This window comes from Myzus persicae, unplaced genomic scaffold (assembly GCF_001856785.1).
Source record: "Myzus persicae strain clone G006 unplaced genomic scaffold, MPER_G0061.0, whole genome shotgun sequence".
Lineage (NCBI taxonomy): Eukaryota > Metazoa > Arthropoda > Insecta > Hemiptera > Aphididae > Myzus > Myzus persicae.
The window spans coordinates 93019-111454 of record NW_019103886.1 but is presented as its reverse complement, the minus strand read 5'-3'; the positions used below and the strand labels follow the sequence as shown (position 1 = coordinate 111454).

At 27.9% G+C, this 18436-nt stretch overlaps 1 protein-coding gene across 3 annotated transcripts in view; it reads left to right on the top strand.

Moving 5' to 3' along the window:
• LOC111035897 (serine/threonine-protein kinase BRSK2) overlaps nucleotides 1–18436 on the top strand; it is a 106353-nt gene that overhangs the window by 16095 nt on the left and 71822 nt on the right. For all 3 annotated transcript variants that reach the window (XM_022317718.1, XM_022317719.1, XM_022317720.1), the window contains exon 2: nucleotides 14763–14857. In XM_022317718.1, the coding sequence (XP_022173410.1) occupies nucleotides 14763–14857 (95 nt within the window). The remainder of the gene's footprint in view (nucleotides 1–14762; nucleotides 14858–18436) is intronic.

The following is an 18436-nucleotide window of genomic DNA, read 5'->3' as shown; positions in this document are numbered from 1 at the left end:
ATCTAAAAACACAATAATTGTTCAAGTACAAAGCACCATATTATTAATATTCAGAATATCGTACACACACAAATGCATTTTTTGATCCTTATAAAATTCGTATTCGTTATCGACGTTATAGGTATGTTCCGCAAATCGCTGTACGTGGTAAAAAAAGTTGTTTTTTCTTTTGAGTGGTTTACTGTGTGCATTCGATGGCCGTGTAACTTAATAATATTATTATTTCACTATCGACTAATTTGTATTTGTATTTTTCAGGCGGAAAAAACACCGTCTTCGGTACCTACCTATAATGTAGTTTCGTACAGCCGGCACGTGGCAATAGGATTTGTTGAAATAATTTTAAATATTAATACAACCAAAGTCCTGCACAGTATCTGGGGCCACAATTACCTGCAAATAACACACACGGCGTATAATAATAATATAATAATATCACACTCGGGGGGGGGCGCTAAGGATTATACATATTATAGATAGTCCATACGTCCGCAGCTCAATTTATTGATTTATTATTATCTAGTTTTGGTATATAATATCATAGACATATTGTATTTAGTTTTCTATTGCCGAAAAATAATTAAAGTATTTTAGATAAACGTTTTATAATATTATTATGTTTTACTTCTTATTTTAAAACATAAAATATAAATCAGCTCAGACTCACGTCCTTTTAAACGGCCAAAATTGTATACAAATATACGAACGATCTCAGAAATAATTTTTAACTGGCAGTTTTTAATTTCAAAAGTCACCTTAAATGTTTTCGATACAACGATTATAGTTTATAGTATTATACATTTTTATCAAACAATTATTTGTTTAATAATTCTATATACTTATACTTTTCTGCCTACCCATCGACACTTAGCCGCTTCTAATGATTAGTATGAAAAGGAATTTTTTAATAGCAACTTTTAATTTTATCAAATAAATATATGAAAGTAAAATAACAATAATTATAATAATTAAAATACATGCAAGGGCTTAAAAAATAATGGCTAAAAGGTCAAACATAATTGTCGTTTTTAGAAAATATGTTTTTAGTCAATTAAAATAATAAATATACAGACAACACTTAATAAAAAAAAAATTTTAACAGGTTTTACAAATTAATGTAAAATGTAAAGTACGTACATAAGCAGTAACTGCAATTCGTTATAACAGACAAAAAATATTCTGCTGTAGTTTAAAATATATTACTACCTACGCAATTTACATAATGGGAATACATTTTAATAAAATATATTATGCATCACAATTTACTTGAAACTACTGAAAAATAAAAAAACAGAACTTTCCAAGCAATAATCATGCATTATATTAAAATATCATATGAAGACTTTAAACATTGCTAGACCCGGTGCATTATACAACATTCTTATAGCATGTTTCTTATATCTTATTACCTAACACATTATAATTAGTGCTCGTTTCAAATATTTTCATCTTACTTGTTATATTATTTGTTGAATTTTTAAAATTAATCGATTTGTGAAATATCTTTTTTTTAAAAAAATATCAAAACAATCATTAATATTATTAAATTTGACATTTTATTGGTTAATGAATATACAAAATTAAGTACAAACGATTTTTGAAATCTCAACATTATTGAATGCTGCAGAAAAAATTGTTTTTACTGTGGGCCACAGCAATATTATAATAATAATATTTTCAAAGTAATATTCCAACCACATTTCTTTACCTCTTCTAACTTTAAGCATTAAACAATACGAATATAAATTGAAATCGGAGAGCTATTATTATAATAAAACACTTAATTTGAAAACTAACCTTGTGCCCACAACTTTTTGAATTTCGCTTTAGTTGTTAGAACCACCAGAGCAGTGTTTATCTTGCTAGTACCTCATTATTATGATATATTAATTTATTCTTCAATTTCTTCGAAAATGCAAATTTGGTAATCTGGCGTTATGGGTAGGCAAAATAGGTGCATCACTGCGTTCATTGGAGAGTTCGTTGCAATGCATCTCATAATATTTTTTATTTATCATGATAATAATACAAATATATAATACAAACGACGATAATAAAATAAAATGTTAAGTCTCTATGATTATTACACAACTCATAGTTTTGTAAGAACAACGCATTATTCGTGTTAATTAAAAATATATTTTTTTCGTTTCGAAAATATACCTACATTATATCCATGTTATGGGTTTTTGGTAAACGTCTACTGGATTTGATTTAATCATCAAATAATATTAACAAATATTTTTCTTTGCAATCAATTTTTCGTTTTTAGAAAACTTTAGTGGAAATACCATAAATATTGTAAGTTTAGAAAAGTTAGAATGCCATCACCTGCTACCGATTTCCAATGCGTCGAACATTACGTACATGGATCTTATTCTTATTTCGTTTTATATTACTGCTTCAAAAAGTAATAGCAGGTAGATTTTATGTCTGAGAAAAAGAAACCCCATTACTTACTATAAAATCGATTTAAGCTTCCTCCTGTTCATGATGTAGATTACATTTAAAAACACAAAAAACAAACGAAAACCAATTTCACGTTGTTGACATAAGAACGACATCATTAACTAATTGTTTGATTGAAATAAATGTAGGTACCTATTCAGGCACGCGTGTCGATGATTAACACATTTTTAAACCTCTTGTAGTCCTCGCTTGATTTTTAGATTTATACTTAACATAATCCACCTGACACCTTCGGAAAAGGATTAACATATTTTTTTCTCGTGCCTGTAAGCAGATTAGCATACTCCGTGACCCATTAAAAAAAAAAAAATACACCTCATTATTTATTTTGATTAAACGGGCTGTGCTCTTTTAATGAAATTACAGTGCATACAACATTTATTAATTATTATGCGACAAATAGCTCATTTAACAATAAGACAGTACACTAAAACTTGGAAGATACACTAATTGTAGTTTTATTTAATTTAAAAGGTAAATATATGGTCCAGATTCTCAAATTTGACTCTTTTTTGACACTATAGTTAATTTGCCATATTATTTTATAGTTGGTAGTAAAAAATTAAATGGTTAAGGAGACAAAATATCGAACAGCCCCGGGGAACCTTGAAATTAATTAAAGACAAATGCATTGATTAGTCACTTTTTCAAATAGAAAGGGAGCAGACATTGTACATTTCTGTGTTATTTTAATTTTTAATTATTTTTCGTTGTCTTTCCCATTATTACATCTAAGCGTAAGTCTTATTCGTATAACTTTATTATATGCATTTCTATAATATCGTTACGAATAATAATTAGAAATAGTAATGATATAATAATCATTCTCAAAGTATTATCAACGTTCGTAAGAATATAATTATTATGCATACAGACATTGTATTAGATGAACAGTGTAAACATCGAGTCAATTTCAGTAGACTTTTTTTCAAAGGATGAATGACATGGATATTCCAGTAATAGAATTATTAGTTTTTGATTTATTTTTAAATTTACTGAATAAACTTAATAGATTTTTTTTTAATTGAATTGAATAACAATTTAAATTCATTATTTTACTGCATCGTTCAAATTTTGCTCAAATTTCACAGGATGGGAAATCCTGTCGTCTCATGTTTGTCTTTGTTCACGCCTGCCCATGTAACCAATTAAAACTTTAAAACGGACATAATGTTATCTACCTATGACTCTATTCAAATTTGAATGCTCGATGGAAATAAGTAATAATTCGGCTTATAAAAAATTCTTTAAAAGCTACATTTATATTGTGTTTGAGTATACTAATAAATACTTTATAGTTTAAATACTATTTACTTTTATCGGATTAGTAATAATTTTACAAATCAAGTTTCAAAATATTATTCAATAGCTGATAAAATGGTTATTGACTGGTGCAAACACTCTGGATACATATTATTATTATCATCGCTGCTACTATGTTGCACATGATCACACTTTGTAATTTTGTGCTGAACAATCAACGACAATACATAATAATAACACACTGCGCACTTAACATTATTGTACATATAATAATAGGATCTGGAAAATCAACGTCGTCGTCGTCGTCGACATTGTGGTCTCCGATAACCGCATGTATTTTCAAAGGCCCGATGTTGTAGAGCCGCGCACCAACGCTCCGTAACGATATTGTTCGAAGAAAAGGTTACAGTATTTAATGGGTCTAAAAAAAAAGGAATAATAATAATAACGGTGTTTTTTTCTTTATTCTATTTTTATTATTATTATTGTTTCATTATTTTAACGATGTATACATATATACATATCGATTAACATAATATTGTATTAAAACATTAAACGCTGGAGAGGCACTCAAACGAAAAACGTATTAATAATGACAACGCCGCGGCCGCTCGGAAAACGCGCGAGGATAAACACTCGTCACCGTATAAGCTACCACCTTATAATACCTCTGCCGACGCTGCACTAAGTGAATTACTTTTTACGACCCTTAACAATAATAATAGTCAATAACGTGAACTGCTGAAATCTATTTATGCGTGTGGACATTTATTCATACTGTACCTACCCGGTCCTACCTTTTTTTTTTTTTGAAACCGGGAACGGGTGGGAACTGTTTAGCACAATACTGCCACCTACCCGGTCCTACCTATAATAATACCTTTGACACATGACAGGTACTGCTGATGACATATATTGTTGGTGACGCACGCGGGGTAATTATTTACCCCAGTCTATGCTATTAAAATGCTATTTTTGTGTATTTTCCATACTCCGGTATTGCTACGTCCTCTTTCAATCACAGGAATGTCAAAATGTAATTTTTCAATTATGTTTTGTGCATCATGCATAAAAATTAAAAATTAATTAATTCGTACGTAACAACTAGGACGTATTAAATATTAATATACTTCAATATAGAGTAAAAAAAAACATTTTCATAATTTCTTATAAATTAAAAAAACACTTGGCAAACAAAAAAAAATTGTATTAGAAATATTATTATTATTGTTTGAGCAGCAAGAAAGTTAACTCCCCGCGGCGCAACTAAATTATATGGGTACCTACCTATTATACCCGGCGATTCACGATTCCGCAGATACCTTTTCATTCACACAATTCCGCACAAAACTAATATGCGACGTTGCCGATTGTATTTTAAACATTATTTTAGACATAAAAAACGGTTGATATTAATATATTATGTTAACATTATTTCGGTTTTTCCCCAAATACTAGCCTATCTGAATAGTCTGCAGTGTATTACATAATATGTTTTACCTAGACTCATCAGTTACCTGTTCGATCCCCTTTCCTGCGTACATTGCCATTGAATTATTGTGTTTTACTGTTGACTTATAAATTTATTATTACATCACGCTATTATACCACGGCCGTCACGAAAAAGGTCAATGTAATAATAATATAAATACAATACATCCCGATATTATTATATGTGACAATCGTATTTTGCGGCTGCGGACTACATGTTGTGGTTCACTGGCGTTATTCCCATATAACATTACAATTTTAAGTATAATATTTTCGACTCGGACAAACACAATCCGATCCGAAAACGACGGAATCATAATAATATGGCTGTCCAGCTATGTTGCAATATTCGAGTCAGATATGTCTCGAACAACGATTTCAGGACGGCGACATCGCCGTCGAATACATCTTAAACCAAAACTTTCGACGACAAAAACCATACCCGGACGGGATGTATTATTGCCTCTCCGAAGAGTTTCAATGTACGTGACTGTCGTGTATTATTATTATCGCCGTAAAATATTATTATTGAAACTGTATAAAGTTCTGCCGATTTGGGTCGAGTCCTGAAGCCGATCAGTGTTCGGAAAACGATGACATGTGTAGAGAGCACCGATCAACGGCTTGTGAGTTAGTAGAAAACCGTCCCGTGTCGATCAGCGCATAATATATAATATTATTATTTATTACATATAAAACCGATTAAATGCTTGAATAAGCGTTAAACGGCTGTATTGACGATTTATTTATATTACGATAAGAATTGTTTGTATATTTATGTTATTATTTGGTCGGGTAGCCAACTTTAGTCTGTGAATCAAGTTTACGTTGTTGATTTATAGGCTAGAAACGTTGTGTCAATCTAAAGATATTTAAAATTTTAAAAAATGTATCGAAAGCCAAAAAAAAATATTTTAAAAGATATTAAGAAAAATAATTAAGTGTCATAATATTCTATAATAGATAGGGTATAGATTAAAAATGATTTGACAAATTTACCATACAATATTATACACTAATTGTAAAATATTATGTGATTGATTAAATTTGTGGAACCATAGACGTATGAAACAACTAGATAGCTTACTGTATATATTACATTCCCACAGGAACGTGGAAGTCGTGCGGCCATAATATGTCAACAGGGCAATGTTAACAAAATAACTCAATAAATTAGATACCCATGCATATTTATATGATATATATATATATTACGAATTCATGTATATTATCAACCATGCAATTTTGCCCTGTTGACATATGGCTGCCGACTTCAATATTATCCTGTAGTCGGCTATCTAGTTGTATTATATGTCTGTGTGTGGAACAGATTTTATATAGGTACCTATATCTAATATTAATCATTATATAATATCTTGCGGCGTATTTATTATTTTTGGACATAATGTAGTTCGTTCGTCAGTGGATCGTTAAGAAATTAATTATTCTATTTTGACCTAAAACCTGTGTGAATTAGGTACATAAAAGACTGCAGAGGTAGAGTTTGAAAAATAAAATATTTGGCCTTATAAGTACTTTCTTCATAATTATTGATCTTGGAATTTTTGGTAGAAGCATGTTTTTGATAATGTTAATGGTTGTGTTTATAGGTACTCTAAAGTGTAAAAAGGTTTTATATTTTGATGAAATGAATGTGGGCGAGGTCAGAATGTTAGATACACTACAGACGTCTGTTGTATAGAGCTTTTTAATATTTTTAAAAGTATAATCAGTTTTTATGATTTTTAATATTTTTAAAACATAATAATATTGTACAAGATGATTCTACTTTTAATAAATAATTATAAAGCCTACAACAATACAAACACGGATAAACAGGCTTTTTTATGTACGCTTTCGTAGCAGTATTTAATAAATGTAATGAATAAAAATTATGGTGACCTACAATAACATAATCATATTAAATACGGTGTGTGAAGTCGTGAAGAGATATAAAAAGAATAAATGTATCCATAAAAGTGCCTTTAGAAAATGATTGTCTGGCTAGTTTACATTATAATATTATATGATGAGTTTTTGTAGCATTACTTTGTATTTTCTTAAATCCTAAAGACATACCTGAATGCATTTTAAAGTCATGGATTCAGAAAACAAAGTCCTGTTTTGCATATTTTAAAGTTTAAATTCCATCTTATTTTATTGTATGATTTATTGCTTAGTGCATTTTCTCATCTCGGTCGCATATTTAAAAGTTATTTTATGTGCTCTGAGAGAAGCGAAAAATGTAATAATACAGTCTTATAGCAATCTGTTTAAAGCTTGTTAACTTTTGGTACTTGAAATTTTTCAAACGAAAAATTCAAAAAAAGTCAAATTATGAAGTTCCTTTGTTACATGAGTACCAGTGAAATTACGCTCTTTTCGAGATAAGTTCAATTTTATTTCGTCTAGATAGAATAGCCACGGTCAAAATAATCTCTTCCCCCTACACACACACACACACACACACACACACGTAGCTTTTGTTCAACTATTTATGATCGTCTATCATTAGTTTTAAACGGTTTGCACCAAGTACGATAGGTAATTTATTTTAGGTTTAGGGTGGTGTGATGAATATATTATAGTTTTACAATTATGTATGTTATTTTTCATTCTTTTTTTTGAGAGCCTGTTATCATCATTCGGAGCAGTAAAAATGCTTCAATCTTTTTTTTCACTCAATAAAATTAGATTTAGTTTTTACTTTGGAGTACAGAATTCGCAGTACTTTTCAAAGTATAATACTGTACTGTGTCGATAGGTACATAATAATATTATGATCAAAACCGATTAAATGTTATCGCTATTTTACATAAATGGGGGAAAAAAATTTTGTTTAAAATATCCATTTTTTTAAATTAAAAATATATATATGTACATCTAATAAAATGTGTTTCCACCATTATCGATTTTACGTTCTGACTATAAAACCAATTTAAACGGCTTTTTCAATTTGCATTATTGCATATTTCACAGTAAATACTATTAATAACTATTGGCTATAATATATTAAAATATTTTAACAGCCTTTTTAAATGTGTATTTTAAGCTTTTTTTAGAGCGTTAGGCCCAACAGGTAATAATTCATAACGACTGTATGATCGATAGACTATACGTCATCACGTCAGCCATTTCAGCGATTATAATATATTTCGTTGCAGCCAAACAGAAATCGATCTCGTTTTCCGTTGTAGATGCCTACTTGTAGCAATATTATATACCAGAGCGCATTATCTGAATCCGTATTCGTATAATAACAATTTATTATAATTACCTAAAGCACGATATTCGGATGACGATATGCGTGAGGAATGGCTCGACAGAAAAAAATTGAAAATCCACCGATCGCAACAGCGGAATATTTGCATGTGTCTAATGAAAGAGTTCTTATAAACTGCACCTCTATAATATGTAAGTACGCTGTGTAGCTGGTTATTATTATAGTAGATAATATGAGCTTTTAGGTTTTAGACGAGCAATGGAGTAACCATTCCGTGGAATTCTGGTGCACCACTAAACATGCGATCATCTAAACATTAAATAAATATGAGTATAATATAATAAAATATAGATTATGTGTACTATACTAGGTGTACGTGTAATGTAATTTTGATAAAAATTCTCAGACAAATATTCTGTCAAGGGATTCGAGATTAAAAACGTATTTTGTAATTTAGAAAAGTAGAAAAGCTTAAACTGAAATTTCAACTGCAAAAAATACAGTTTTTGTGATACATGAGCTTACCGATATTCGACACAATATTTTACAGCCGGTACCTTTAGTGATAAAAGAATCACCAAGGCATGCATTTCATTATATTAAGCAGTATTATAATAGTTGCCTATATATCCATTAAACTGTAGCTGTCGTAAGTTTTTCTAATGATCTGATGAGGTAGCACCGTGTTAAATATCTATGTGTTACATAACTATATAACGTACATTTCTGTTTCGATTAGTAAATACTCAAAACACAATGGGTGCAAACTAACTCATGCATTATATGTACAAGTCCAATGTACAGTTATACTATCCCAATTGTTTAATTCTGTAATGGACTGTACACTTTAAACTTGTTTCAATTTATGAAACAATGATAAATATTTTTTCGCTTCTCTGCATAATTTAATGATAATAAGTACATAAACTCTTGCATTATTCTCACATTTTTAATACGTATATATCCACCCTGTATATGGTTATGTTGTTTTCATTTATTTTATTATCATCCACTATGGTAGGTAGTATATTATATTTTAATAATCTACCTGCAATTGCATTGTGCAGTAACACTGAATATTTTTTCTATTAATCTATATTATAGAATAACTATTTTATAAATGAACGGTGCAAATATAGTTATTCTAATAATTATTTTTTTAACAGTTTTTACTATGCTTTAAGTACTTCGAAAGATCATTAAAATAGAGTTATCTGGCTGTTCCATTGGATACTTCATTTATAATATTATTATTATTTAATTATTATAATAGTATATGAAAATTATTTATATAATTTATTATTAGGTTTGACTATACCTAAAGGACAAAAGTAGCTTAAAATAAATCAAAATGTTTTAAATATATAATTTTGTATACAGAAGATGATGATAATTGGAAAAATGCCACAAATACTAATTATTATGAATTACAACAAAATAATTAAAATTGTTATTCTTGTTTAAAAATCTCATTTCATCTAATGTCATCTTATAGAATGTCTACAAAAAATTGAGTTTAGATATTTTTTAGATGTCTTGGTTTTAAAATAAAAATACTTAAAGTGAAACTTGCATATATTTTCAAGCCTTACTTATAAAACTGAAAATTATATAAATTTTTGACTTCAAAATTATTTTCGAGATTTCAACGAATTCGTCAATACTCGAACTTTAAAATCATACAAAAAAAAAATTACACGTGCAATTATTAAAAGTTCTTAATTTCAGTATTTTTATCAAAATGTTAAGCTTTTGACCAAGAATACATTTTTATAAACAATTATTGAATAAAAACTAAAAAAATATATTAAAAATTGTACACATTGTATCCATAGCCCAAAAAGGGTGAAAATATTTTGAACATTATACCATAAACAGAGTAATTCACTAAACATGCTCACCCCTTTTTTATTCTTCAATAATGCAGTTATTTAAAATCTGATTTTTGAAATTTTTAAATATACTCAAAGACCATATTTTTAAATTCTTGAAATTTTTTGCACTACTTAAAAATTGTCAGTGAAGACTGAAGACACAAACTTCTGTCTTACAAATGAGAACAACCATATTCAACTATAAATTATATAGCTGATAATTTTTTTGAAATTTTTGACTTAGCAGAATCAAAATTCAAGTTGTTTTTGAGTTATTTAACTTTGAGTTCTAAGAATAAAAGGTCCATACTAATAAGTTTATAAGATATGGGGGCCACGGTGATTTGAAAGTTGCCGTCATTAATGTTAATCTATCGATACAAATAATTTGTAAAAATGGACCATTTATAGTAAATACTAGATCCAATTTTACGTCTACTTTATATTTTTGTAAAACCAGCTTTAAAGACTATTATCCTTAATACAAACATTTTAATAGCTAAGAAACTACTCATTCGAATTTTGAATGAGGTACATCAACATTTTCAAAAAAAATATCCATTTATTATGTTACAGTAAAAGAGGGGGGGGGTCTCATTTGAAAAACAGAAGTTTGTATCACCACAGGACAATTCTTGAGTGGAACAAAAAAATCAAGAATTTGAAAATAATAGTATTTGAATATATAATATTTAAAAATTCCAAAAATCAAAATTTGAATATTCCAAAAAAATGGACGTGGCATGCTTGGTGTATCACTCTGTGCAAAAAAATAGTATTTATAAACATTTTTTGAAAATGTCTAGTATAGTAGTATCTATGATTATTTGTTTTTGAAAAACAATCAAAGCTTTCTTAGACTTATTTTATCGAAACAAAAAATCTACAACATAATCCTTAGTCCTAATTATAGCTTTTGAAAGCAATTAGTTCGTAATATTTATATCATATCATTATTATACTTAATTATATTTTACATAATTATGTTATTTAAATGGCATACATAATGATTACGTTTATATGTTATTTAAAAAAAATCAGCTGGCTTTGTCAAAAAATCTTTAAAATAAAAAAAATTATTCGATATATATTAACTTATCAAAATAAAAATCTGAATATTATCCATGTATCTATCGTAGTTGAAAACTTCAATCATCTTCTATTCTACTGTGATTATAAATATCATGTTTTTTTAAGATTCCGTGTGGATAGTTGAATGTGATGTTCTTACAATGATGTATGTATATTTTTTTTATCTGTCAACACCTTAGGCTTTTAGAGCAAAAAAGTCGACTTTACACTATGAGAGGGCTTTTTGGTGGAAAATTGTTTCTTTATGGGGTCAAAATTAAAAATTCTCATAACTTTTCAAAATAATTTAAACCATAGACGCACGTAAACAATATTGGTGAACTTACGCTCAATTTGTTGTTTCCTCTATTAACAACTTGTGAAAAATCTTATATAATATTTTAAAATATTATGTTTAAGTGTTAAACATTTTAAAAATCTTATGTTACTAAAAAATGTACAAATTTTAGTGATTTTGACGAAGTTTGTCAAAATTCTAACTTAAACGATCAGAAAAATTTCTTATGAATTACGCTCACAATTTATTTTTGATTTCATTATTAAAAATGTATGAGAAATCTTATGTTAAATTTTAAAGCTTTTGACAGAACGAAAAATATGTTTTATCGACAATTATTGGGAAAAACCTAAGATTTCACTTGCCTAAAAGTAATTTTAAAAGAAGTCTACATAATATTTTGGTTATGATATCATGACGTAAATGGTAGTTTAACCTTTGGTGAAAATATCAAGTATCGACAGTATTGTTATTCGTTTTTGAATTAAAACAAATTGAAAATCAATTTTGTCATATACTCATTTTTCATACAATATTCCATTTTTTGACAATGATAAGAAATTTATTGGGAATATTTTACTAATGATTCCTAAAGCAACAACATATTCACTTTCCTTCCTGAAAATAATTGAACTCGGTATTGAAGTGAAAAATCTTAACTTTCTACTGCTCTAAAGGTGATGACAAACACAAAAAAACATACACACACACACACACACGTCATTGATCAATATAAAATCAATACATTCATTGCTCAGCTCGGGATCTTTTTTTTGCAAAGTATGGAAACAAAATATTTGAAAAATAAATAACTTTTTTATCGTTATCGTTTATGCAATTTTTCTTTTAGTTTTTACTGCATATATTTTTAATTTCATATTCTGAAGCAGAAAATTTTTCTAAGAATTGCATTATAATATAAATTTCGAATTTCAAACTACCTAGTAATATATTTATAAGTTCTAAGTATTTGAAGTTTATATGAGTGGAGAGTGGAGTGGCACGCGGGTATGTAAATACAAATACGTATCAATCATATTTTTCGTATATTAAACTAGTTTTGATATTGATCATCAGTGAATATTGTGCCACTTATTCCTTTCAGTAAATATTTACCTATAATATATTAAATGCAATGTTTTCGGAAAAAATTAAATCAACTTATACATCGTAATAGGTACTAGTAGTAAAATTAATTACTTTAATAGCAATATCATAAAAAAAATATATATAATATGTATTAAGTAATATAGACTGACAGACTGTCTTCGCTCAAAATCATTTTTCGTATTCCTTGATTTATCATTGAATTTGAATTTAACACATTGGTACACGGTGTTGTAAAATGTATAATACCCAAAACTGAACTTGATGAGATAAGAAATAATTCATTGAAATTGTATAATATAGATAACACATAAAATATTTATGTAGATTATAGATAAAAATATAAGATTATAGATTTTGAAAATGCATTTGTAATATAGGATTTTTTTTCATAAATATAATTATAAAATATAACCATAAATAAGTTTACATTTTTACATTCGTAAATACGAAATACGTTAATACGATTAGACTTCGGTGTTTAAAAATTACACAGAATAAACAATATACCTACAGGTACCTACAAGATAATTACCATAGTATGACGTACACGTATTAAATGTACATGAAATAACTAAAATAACATACAAGTAAAATAGTGTAAATAAGTTTTTAGTAAAAGCTCAGAAAACTTCAAACAAAGAAACGCATCAATATAAAAATAAAATTGAAAATCTTATCTAGATAATTTATCTCGGATAATTACTTTATTTAAATACATAAATAAATAGATACTTTTACTATATAAGTGTAATAGGTACTACTGACATACCTATGACATAAGATTTTACAATTTCTTTATTTTTTATGTTTAAATTCCTAATTATAAATTATAAATATGTATGCAATCATTTAAAAAGAAAATAAAATACTTAAAAATTATGGTGATAATAATGGAAATTTTTTTTTTCAAAAATGTAAAAAAGAAACATTTCTGGAAACGTTAATACTTTTCAATAAATAATGAATGTTAAGCTTTAAATGTACCCTACGTGCTGTAATTCTAAAAAAGGCATAGAGTGTATAATATCGAATCAAAACAATATGGCGTACAAAGTAAATAAATTAGTTATAAATAAAAATCGTTACAAAAAAATACGTTTTTTATTAGACTGAAAAATGTATCAAAAGTTTAAAATATGCGCATCGAAATTGTCCATCCGGTTTTGATATTGTAATTTAAAATTAATATTGTATTATACTCTTGCCATTTTAACACATTTCGCGAAAATCATTGATCAGAGATATTTTTTTTTTTGTGATCTCGTCAATAATTATGAAAATAAATTATATTACAGCTTTATTTTCGTTCAGAATGGTTTCCATTACTTTCAAACGTATACAAAAAATACAACACCATTACATTATTGTTACCATGGAGAGTGAAGCGATACATAACTTTCCAATTTCGTGGCAAAGTCTGATTCGTTTCAATTTAGTCATTGAAAAATGTTTGTGAAGTGAACTTTGATTTTTGAAATGAATCGTATTATAAAGTAAAAGAAAAAATACTCTTACATAACACTTGATCAATTTTAAATGAAAATAAATTATGTTGAGTTTCCGGCATGGTACAAAAAAAAAAATATATATATTTTATTATATTTGTATCAGTTTTATAATTTTATTTTGATGCAATAAATGTTTTATCAGTTTTTATGAAATATTTGTCAGTAGGTGGTATGTAATACTATGGCATACCTTCCTCAAATCAATTGAAATATTGCTAAAAATATATCCCTCGTTATTCATCACCACTCATCTGACTTCAATCATATACTTATTACATTACCTATTATTATAATAATATCCAATCTCCGTGATTATATTTGACTGCAATAATAATTTTATATTTTATCGATAGATGTTAATATTTATTGTAAATGTGTTGTAAATAATACTTTAATAATTACAATATTATATACGCCGTTGATAATATCGAAATGTTTGTTTGTTTTTTTTTCAGGATTAGTGAAGCTCGGCATCCATTGCGTTACTGGAAGGAATGTAGCAATAAAAATAATTAACCGCGAAAAGCTGAGCGAGTCGGTGTTATTAAAGGTAATTTTTATTTTTGGCGTATTAAACACGTCTATAATATAGTATAACGTATAGGTAATATAATATAAGAGTAACTTTATTATGTAATTATCATCATTCATACGGTTGGAGGATGTGTGTATAGAAACCACTCTGTTTTTGTCATTTTAATGATATACTCAGTACTTTCGACTTTTCGAGTATAGTTTAATGTGATACGAATGTGTACAACTGTTATAGTATTATATTCTATACGTACGTTTAAAATATTAATTTCCCTTCAACGACAAAATATGTAGGTATTTTAATTTTTAATACGAAACTCGAAATTTACATTGTTGGATTTACATTGTTAGTTACATATCATTTTTTGATACAAAATACTAATTATCTTTTTAATTTTCGATTAAGTAAAAAGGTTGATGCCGCCTTCTGAACATTATATCGTATCCATACCTAACACCGTGTTGTGGTAGATACAGATATTGTTGTTTAATTGAAATTTTTTTCATCAGTATTTAAAATGAAATAAACTCCCATGTAATATTATTTTATTGTTTCCTTTTTTTTTCATGCATTATATTAGTCCACGTTAAAAATATTATTCAAGTTGAATACAATAATAGGTTTTCGTATATTGATTGAAAAATATAAACAGTTTGTACAAAAAACGTTTAAACACACATTAAATATTAAAAAATATTTCCACAAAAGGCAAGTAAAATAGAGGCAACAAACTTTTCACAGCATGTATATACGCAAGCGGCCTATTTATGTAATGGTTTAATGTCATTAATTCTTTTCAAGGTGGCGATTTCAGAATTTTCATCCGTTACCATATTAAAATTTTAGTTAAATTATTGTACCCCGATCAATCCACTGGACAGCGATGGTAATATAGGAACCAGTTATAGGCGCGTACTCATTTTTAAAAATATCAATATTGTTTCGAAGAATTGAATTTGAAACTTATTATAACATTTTCAGAATATTATTTTTTGGAATCTTATAAGTAAATCTTAAATTATTTATCATCCATAAAGTTTTCATGATTTTATTGATAGGTACGTAAGTTATATCAATTTTTCTTTTGTCACGTGTTCCTATTGCATCCTGTATACTCAGCTATTTCTGATAAATTGTGTGTGTATTTCTTATTATTTATCAGTAGTAGACTTGGGTTTTGCAGAATAAACGGTCATCTATAGGACTATAGCTAAAACTGATTGGAATAAGATGATGACGCAGTAGATGTTATTTAGAAAATGTAATAAGAACTAGTATACTAAGAATTAAATCAGTATAACATGATCAGTGTCCCTGGAATCGAAAAATGGTAAGCGTTCTAAGGACTAGGGTTAAGTATTTTTGATTCCGAGAAAAGCGAAAAATGTACCTATCGGTCTTTCACAATGTCCTTACTTTTTCCCACTTTTTTCAGTCTGCTTCCAAAGTCTCAATTAGTCACGTCCGATAATATAAATTATTTCACCCAGTTGGCGGTGGGTAAGTATTTTATAGGAAAGGGATTATTGTGTTTTTTTTTTGTTTTCATTCTTCTCTGTAGCCACTGCAGCCCCCCAGGGCTGAAGAGAATTGTTAGCAAGTGCGGTTTTAATCAAGTTCCGCTCAGACTAGTTTTCCGAACGTATAATAAAACATTATTATATCGATTGCCGATCTCTAATAAATATAAAATACGAGTGCGCAGAACGAAAATAAATGTCGATCATCCGCAATGTTTATATACCGTCCGGATATTTTTCTCCGATTCAAACGGCAAATAAATATTCTACTTTACGTCGAAGTACCTCTATATATTATTTTTATTTTAACAAAACTCGAGTGTCAACCGTGATTGGAAGGAAATAGTTTAGGTTTATACCAAAGGGATCGCCTGATTTTTCAGTTACTATTATAATATCAACACAAATCAGTTCATATACTGCGCTGTACAATATACACATTATACCGAGAGGAGCATAAATCCTAAATTTATATTCTACAGAAATACGTACCCATGTACTTAGCTGGGGTAATATATATTTTATGCCATTATTTCTCGAGTATTACATCATAATATATTATTATAATGTACAATGGAAACGAAATTTTGTGGCTAACCGTTTGATAATAATATGCAAATTCAAATTAAATTGTCTTGCGTTAAACACTAATGAACAAATCGAATGCTGCTACGTCCCTTGTGCTGTGTCGAGTAAGACTATATATAATGTGCCTACAACACGTGCGGTGCAAAATCATTTTGATTATATTCGTGTTTTAGATACACGCTCGTACATATATTATGTTATATACATTTACAACTATATAATAGCTGGTTGATATTCCACAGGGAAAAAACCTCGAAAAGGTTATGTTCAATTCTCAATAGACTGTCATAAGTGCGTGGGATATTAAATAGGTATTATGAATTTAAGGGCAGAATGTTATGTATTATGTTGGTGGATGATTATAATCGGTGGTATACCCAACATTTTAGTGTGATAGGTCAGCCTAACTCTCGAGAGCTCATCATAGGTATTTCAGGTACCATCGTATAACTGAGTGTGTATTACAAAGCTAATATATATTATGTATATTATTTATATTATATTTATACTATATATACTATCTTTTCATTTGCCGTTTGATTAATAATATATAATATTTCATGTCTTGATATCGCCACAGTTCACGATTGCTATACAAACGTGTTCTTTCGATGATGCGTGCGTGTGAGCGAGAACGTGTGTGTGTGTGTGTGTGTGTGTTCCGGCTCCAAAGAAAATGATCCAATATTGGGGTTAAAATAGAAATGTTTCTGGTAACAAATTCGATCTAGTCAGTACCTCGGGGTATAAGATTCTCAGTTATTTCCAAAATAATTGGGAAAAACTAAAAATAATACGTTAAACGAGTATATATTTTACGTAACACTAATAGTACCAGATTCTTCAGAAGTTTATTTAACAGGAATTAATAAATGTCAAAAACACATTCCTAATCAATAGTAAAGATGTTATCACAAACATTTAAGGTTCATATAAAACTTAAAAAGGTTTATAAAATATTTAAAAAATGTATCAAGATCAGGAATCGTATTTACAAATTATTTTGTTCTTTGTAGTTAAAAATGCATAAAATCTTTTTTTACCTAAATCTTGAATATTTTATTTACGATTCCTCATAAGTTTGTCATACCAGAGCTAATAAAATAAAATTAAGAGTAAAGCCATATCATTTTTTTATGATCGACTGAAGTTAACATTTTGATGACATTGGATATTCAAAAGTAAAATAACAATTTTTGTTATTTTGATGTAGTTAATAAGAAATGTATAAATGGTAGATACTTTGAACACTCCACAATTCCTTAGAATATTATTTTCAATGCAAAATTTAATTTTCTTATTTATTTAGACTAATTTCTATCAATTTATAGGCATTTTAAGTGTCTACATTTTTATATAGATTTGGTCAATCATGTTAATAAAAATTATGACTCAAACAATTTTCCCCAAACCAAATTTGGTTATTATGTGGTAATTAAAAAAATATTAATCGCCTGGACTTATAACTTCTACAATTACCTACTTA